Raw genomic sequence first — 7,059 nt, 5'->3', positions numbered from 1 at the left:
TCCTTCTCCTCCTCCTCCTCCCTCTCCTCCTCCTCCCTTTCCTCCTCCTCGTCCTTCTCCTCCTCCTCCTCCCTCTCCTCCTCCTCCTCCTCCTCGTCTTCATTTTTTTCTTTGTTCAGTTTTTACGTGACGTCCTTAGCAAACCATTGCTCACCTTTATGATTCTGCATTTCAGCTCCATCCCTGCAGCCTCCTCTACTCCATGCACAGATTCCTCTATCCCGTATGAATTGGTTTTCTGTGGATAAGCTCTTTTCAGTTGTGTAGACTCAACTCTCTTGTGTATGCTAATGATTTCAAATTATCTCCCAGCCAGTACCCGCTTTCTGAGCTCCTGATCTCAATTTTCCAGTGCCCGGAGCAGCTCTTCCATAACTTCCGCGAGCACTGGGGTCATGTGGGGATCTAATTAAAGGGCAAATTGAGGTTCAGCGATCTCGGGTCCTGCCCTTGTGACAACCTTGATGCCTGGCGCTGCTGTTGTGTAGGCTAAGGTGCTCCCAGACAGTAGGCCCGTCAACAGGAGAAGCAGCATACAGGCATATTTACACACATGGGGCATCACAGGACAGTGAGGAAGAATGAGACGTAGGAGCTTGACTATCTTCTTTGTAGGGAAGAACAAGGCGGACTGTGGGGGTTTTTATAAGGGGGAATAAATGACTTTTAGGGGAGATAGGGAGGCTCGAAGAGCACATAGGTGGGGCCAAGTTCATCTGGGCCGTGGGTGTGGGATCAGCCCTAGTCTTCACTGTGGGATCATTTCTGGAGGAGCCAGATTTTAGATTTAAGTGCTTTGGATGATGCTTCTTCCTTCAGGAGCGAAAAAAAAAACAGGAGAGATGAGGTCATACACATTCAGAGAGAGACCCCGGTGCTGCTTTCAAAGCTGAGCTGCCCTTGCAGTTTCCATGTGGAATGTCCCAGGTCCCAGGGCCATGTCTTTGTTACCTGTGGAGTTCCAGCTAACTCCCTCTGAAATGTGTTTTGTTGTTTAGCACAGCATGTAGGAAAGCAGGTCTTAAGTAAGTAGTTGTTGACTGAACGAACACAACTGTTCTGTAGATAAGGGGTATTAACTCTCCCGTGTTAGCAGTAGGAGGAATTCTGTTATGCACAGGCAGTATTGGGCTCTGCAAGGAGAACATGTGTACAGACTCATTCTGTAGCCCTCTGAGGTGGGTGTTTTTTTGTTTTTCTGGTACCAGGGATTGAACTTGGGACCTTTCGTTTGCCAGGCAAGTGCTTGTGCCACTGAGCCCTCCCTTAGCCCTCTGTCGATGCAGTAGCCATTGAACGCATGTCATGTGTTGCCCCAAAGTGAGTTGGCATGGAAATGTATTTCATACAACTTTAAGGACTTAGAGTACAATATAGGATTTTAGCAACACTTTTTATATTGGTCACATGTTGCAATGATAATATTTTGGGTATACTGAGTGAAGGGTAATATGAGCATTCATTTTTATCTGTATCATGTTACTTTATTTGGCAACTAGAAAAATTTTAAAGTATTTTCCTGTTTGCCTTTTGCCTCTATTGGCTGGCACTGTCATAAAATAAACATTTACTCATTACTCTCAAAACAATCCTGGAAGGTTTCCCACCCTCCATTGTGCTTTGGAAGAATGTTGTGTGTATTCTAAATAGAGTTCTATTTTCATTCGTAAGAGTTGATTTAAAGTAAATTGCTGTTATGTGTGAAGATGCTACTAGTGCAGTCTGCTCTTTAAGTTGTGTTTTTGGGATTTTTTCAAATGGCATTATGTCAGATGTTGGCATCACCTATGAATACGTCAAAACATTTTTTGTTGTGTTCTAGAGAATGACAAATTGAAAATGAGAAGTTTTAGTAGGAACTTTGCAATCTATTCCCTTAACTCTGCTCACTTTATTAGTACCTCTGCTTAACCATTTTTTTTCAGTGCTGAAAGATAAGGATTCTCTCACCTTAAAAGTTCTTGTGTTTTAAAGTTTTCTCACCTTAAAAGTTCTTGAGTTGCTTGAGGCAGGTTTTTTTTTTTTTTTTCATGTCTTCAGCCATGGATTCCTTTTCCAACGCATCCCTGAACAGATCTCAAAGTAGCAAACAAATCAAAACAAAGCAGCTGTAGTAGAGGGGTAGGTAGGGACCCAGAGAGGTCCTTCCCTGATACCCCAGGTTCTCTTTCCTTGAACACTGCAAATTGGCAGATTGCATTAAAGCTCTTTGGATGAAACATCAGTGTTAAAGAGATCAGTGATATAAGTTTTAGACTAGGCAGCAACTGGAGGTTTTATCCTTCCTTTCGTAGGACGAATGTATCTATCATGCTCAGACAACGACCTGGAGATCTGGGCATAGGCCACGCTCCTTTGTCTCCCAGTAGAATCTTCTTTCCCCAATTGCCCTCTGATAATAGCACACAGCATAGTCCTTCTTGGGACATTTATGTGGGATCAAAAGATGAACACATGTGTGAATGAGAACCTAGTGAAGATAAGAGGTGTGCATATATTATAATTCACGAAGCAGTAACCCTGCGTGAGGATGAGGTGCACGCTTAGGAGACGGCTCACAAATGCTCCTCCTCTCTCGCACTCTCCATCACTTATTGCGGCGTACTGACGAGGGTTAAAAACGGCACAGTGAATTATGCAGAAAGCGTTCCTGTAGGGGGCTGCCTCGGAGCCTAATGCAGCACAGGTGGAAAGGTCCGCTTTTAATCATGGTTCTCACAATACTTAGAAGCTTTTTGAGGAATAAGCACTCAGAAGTGGAAGTGAATGGCCTTCAACAGTAAATGAATTCCTTCTGCAGAGAGGAACTGAGATGTATTTGTGATGCAGATGGTTGCCCTGCATCTGTGTGCACAGGCTTGTCACTGGAGATTCATACTTACAAGCAGATTGTCTCCCAAAATGCTTGGGTTTTAGATGGTTCCAGTGCAGAAATTACTTCTGCCAGCCTGGCCCAACATGTATCCCCCCCCCCAAAGTATGCTATTCACTCTAATCAAAACATGCAAATCTCTCTCTCTCTCTCTCTCTCTCTCTCTCTCTCTCTCTGTCTGATCCTGTACTGGAGAGATGGAATTAGTTAGCATCCTCTTACTTGTATTAGCATAATATTAATGCAAATATTCAGCAGAAGCTTTCTGAAAAGCAGAACCATAGAAAGCAATTAATATCAGTGCTCAGTTCCCCAATAAGGAAGCAAAAACATTTATGATTAAGCTTCTAACTTTATTATCTGGACCAAGGACCTCTTGCTTGTACCCAAACAGGTATGTTTGTAAAGTAAATGTCAGTTTATATCCTTCTCCCTTCCGGATCAAGAGTCAGTTTGAAAAAGATGCAAAGGAGAAATTTCAGAACAAGAAGGATATGGTGTTACTGATAAGACTTCAACATGCACATGTGCCATAGGCTGTGTTTCTGAGATCCTCTTTTTTAAATTATAGGAGAAAAGCATTCTGGAGTAACTGATGTTCATTGGATAGCTCACTGGGAAGGACTGAGTTAGAACCCTCCCAGCGGAGGGGTTAATATAAACTGGACACTGATTTAATCTGTATTTGCTCAGAGAAAATGGGCGTAAGTGGGGGGAAGTAAAGTTGAATGAAACAACAGCAAGACAATGTTGACTCTGGAGAAAGCTTTATAAAATTAGACCAAAGTATAGCAAGAGATTGGAATTTCCCCACTCACCTCTTCCTACTGTACTACAATTGTCTGACTCTTCTTGGCCCCTTGTCTTTGCTTGTGTTTTACGGGAAGTGAGCGCTGTTCCGCTGGGGTCTCGTCCAGCATGGAGCCTACGGTGGAGGCCAGGACATCCCCTGCTGCTCTGCTTCTTCTTCTGTAGCTCCTCCCCCAGATGCAGATGCGGGGCTCTGAGCTGAATGGTGCATGGCCTTGATCTTACGCATGTGTAACACCTGGCCAGGAGCAGCGGAGTCCGCATTACGAGAACGCCTGGACCCTAACCTCGTGGTCTGCTCATTATTAACTGGTGAGGGCCCGTGTTGAATGTGCCCTTCCACCACAGTGCTGCAGCATTAGCCTCGTTCCAATCCCGTTGTTCTTCTGTGTGTCCTCTTCATTACTTATAATGAAGGGTGGGGTGTTGCTTAAGGGTGGAGCACGTGCTTCTCACGCCCAGGGTCCTGTGCTCACAGACACCCAGAACAAAAACATGATGTGGACTCACTTCTTTTAAAACCATAATTAGAATATTTTATAAGTAAAATTTAAATCCAGAATCCTAATATCCATAAAGAAAGACTAATAAATAAATGTAGGTATTGTTCAGTGAAATTTCCCTTCGTATTAAAGCCTTTGGATTAAGAAATTAACATGGTTGTATTACAGTAGTAGGCATGTGAAATAACATATCCTCAGAGTTTTATAATATTTGCCTTATAAAAGCTGTGCCTGTCACTTTCTACAGTGTGCTTCAGCAAACAAATGAAGTATTAATGAGGTGCAAAGTTTTAACAGTTGGCCTCTAACAACTGAGTTAGAGAAAAACAGAAAACAAGTAGAAGTTCTAAGTTGTGGGTCTTCACCCTAGAGTATCTGAGAACTTAGATGTTTGTGTAGAGGCGTCCTGCAAGCTAGTCAAGGAAGGTTTAGTTTTGATGCCTCAGCTAGGCTGGCTTCCATGCCTGTGGCACCCACTGCACAAATACCCACCGGTGCCCTGCAAATTCTTCCCCCTTTCATTTCCTTTTAGTGCTTACTCCAGTTGTCCTGGTTCCTGGCAATGCCAGTCTTTGCTCCGGGACTGGCTGATGGCTGTCTCCCATGTGGGTGGTGTTCTGAGACAACAGTTCTTCTACCCCTCTCAGTCAGTGTTCAGGGAACATCTGAACTAGTTTTGGCTGGAGCTATGTCTTCGGAGCTTTGGCCAGCAGGGAAATTTGGGCTCAGGAAGATGGATCTACCATCTGGCATTTTACAGGGGGCAATAGAGAGCCATCAGCCTCTGTGTTGCCTTCACAGGGGTAGAAAGCAGAGGTAGAAAGGGTACCTTGTTCCAAACAGGGTCAAAAGCAGAGACGAGCAAGAGGTATAGAAACTGAGGAGCAGTCCTTAAGCCCAACTTCTTGTAGAGAGCCAGCAGTGTTGGCCATGGCCTGGGAGGGAACTCACAAGGGTGTGAACTGCTTTTGGATTTCTTAAGCTGCTGCATAGAGTGCAGCACATAGTGTGGCATTGTGGAGCCAGGTGGGATGTTGCCTCTGCTTAAGTGGTTGTGATTTTAGTTGTTGCCTTTATGAGGTAGGGTCTCATGCTGTCATCTAGGCTGGTCTCAAACTCTTGTTCCTATGAGCACAGCACCCAGCTTTTATTTTAAATTTAATATTAGAATAGTACTGGGGGAAAAAATTAAGGGAACAAGAAATGCCAGGTGCAGATACACATTCCCTATAATGAATGTGGTTGCAGTGTATACCTAAATTGTACCAATAAATTTCAATTAAAAATAGTACTTGGAATAAATGGATAAGAGATTGACACAGATTTCAGTGGCTGCTAATGACCCTTGGAGCCACATGACCAGTAAGACAAGAGGCAAACACACACAACTGTGAGGAGTGTGGCTCTATCTCAGGAAAGAGCAGCTTCAAGCAAGATGCCAGAAGCTGGGCGCTCAGGAGCAGCAGAGCTTTGCCACCGTTCTGGAGGCCAAGACATCCAAGAAGATGATGCTGGCAGATTCGCTGTGTGGTGGGGGTTACTCTGGCACACACAGCACCTTCTCACTGCGTCTGCAGTGGGAGAGGATGCAAGGCAACTGTTGCTAACCTCCTTTATGTGGGCCCGACGCCCTCACCAAAAGACTCGCCTCCTAATATTGTCCCCTTGCAGGTTAGGATCTTGACATAGGAATTTTAGAGTGACACCAATACTGAAACCAAAGAAGGAGCTAGTGGAGATGACCTTCCTCGTCTAGGTGTAGGAGCTGATTGAGTGGGGGGAGACTGAGGATGAGTGAGGAGCCGTGGTCTGCGCAGCCAGAGAGGAAGTGAAATTCTCATGGGGAAGGAATGGTGAACCACACCAAAGCCCGAAGAGTGCTGGATGGCGCTTACGTAGAGCTCTTGGAGGGCTGGTGGGCTGCTGGTTCAGCAAAGGACTGGAAAGTTCCACATGATGCCTGGAGGTAATGTCATGTATCATCTACCTCGTAACACAAGGCTTGAGGAGCTTGACGGAATAGACATCTCTGATGCAGTGTTCAGCATAAGGTAAGGCATTCGGTACTCATTTGTTTTAGAGATCGAGGCAGCGGAATATAACATGAAAGTATGCTTAAAGAACTGGAGGTCCAAACTTATGTATGATTTAATACTAGTTGCAGTCTGGTATGAAGTCTGCTCTCTTTTGTAGATTCTGTTTCCTTACAAAGCCTACTCTTTGGGGGGCATAGGGAAGCTTTTCAGTCAGGGTCTTCCTATGCAGGTCAGGCTGGTCTTGAACTTACTATACAGCCCAGGCTGGCCTGGAATTTGTGGTGATCCTCCTGCCTCAGCCTCCCAAGTATAGGGATTCTAGGCATGCACCTCCATGCCTGGGCAGGAAGCCTCCTTTTTGGACTAAACATGTGAGAGTGGAGTCACAGACAGTGTAATTACCTTATTTATGTTAAGATTTCTCCAATTCCGATTTGTTTGCTGGCTACTTTTCTTGTTTCTAATTCTTTGTAGTTTGTGTAATGAAATTTAAAAAAAAAAATCTGTGGCATTAAAGGAAAATTATGTCAGAAGCAGAAATAATTCAGTAATTACTGAGTACTTGGCAAGCAATTTGCATTGTAATAGCGCTGACATCCTAATAGGGAAGGAGACATAAAATCTGCAGTCCTTAACCCGTGACCTGTTGCATACCAAATACAGCAACGTCTCTCTCTCTGTCTCTCTCTCTCTCTCTCTCTCTCTCTCTGTCTCTCTGTCTCTCTGTCTCTCTCTCTCTGTCTCTCTCTCTCTGTCTCTCTCTCTCTGTCTCTCTCTGTCTCTCTCTCTGTCTCTCTCTGTCTCTCTCTCTCTCTGTCTCTCTCTCTCTCTGTCTCTC

At 44.5% G+C, this 7,059-nt stretch overlaps 1 protein-coding gene across 4 annotated transcripts in view; it reads left to right on the top strand.

Moving 5' to 3' along the window:
* Arhgap18 (Rho GTPase activating protein 18) overlaps positions 1-7,059 on the top strand; it is a 124,154-nt gene that overhangs the window by 44,505 nt on the left and 72,590 nt on the right. Inside the window, exon 1 of one of the 4 annotated variants that reach the window (XM_023714255.1) lies at positions 6,086-6,236. The exons of the other annotated variants lie outside the window; for them this stretch is intronic. Within the exon in view, the coding sequence (XP_023570023.1) occupies positions 6,139-6,236 (98 nt within the window). The 5' untranslated portion in view covers positions 6,086-6,138. Of the gene's footprint in view, positions 1-6,085; positions 6,237-7,059 lie in introns of those variants that run through there. 4 annotated transcript variants of the gene reach the window in all.

This window comes from Octodon degus, unplaced genomic scaffold, assembly GCF_000260255.1.
Source record: "Octodon degus isolate 3935 unplaced genomic scaffold, OctDeg1.0 scaffold00034, whole genome shotgun sequence".
Lineage (NCBI taxonomy): Eukaryota > Metazoa > Chordata > Mammalia > Rodentia > Octodontidae > Octodon > Octodon degus.
This window is presented reverse-complemented; position numbering and strand designations above follow the sequence as displayed.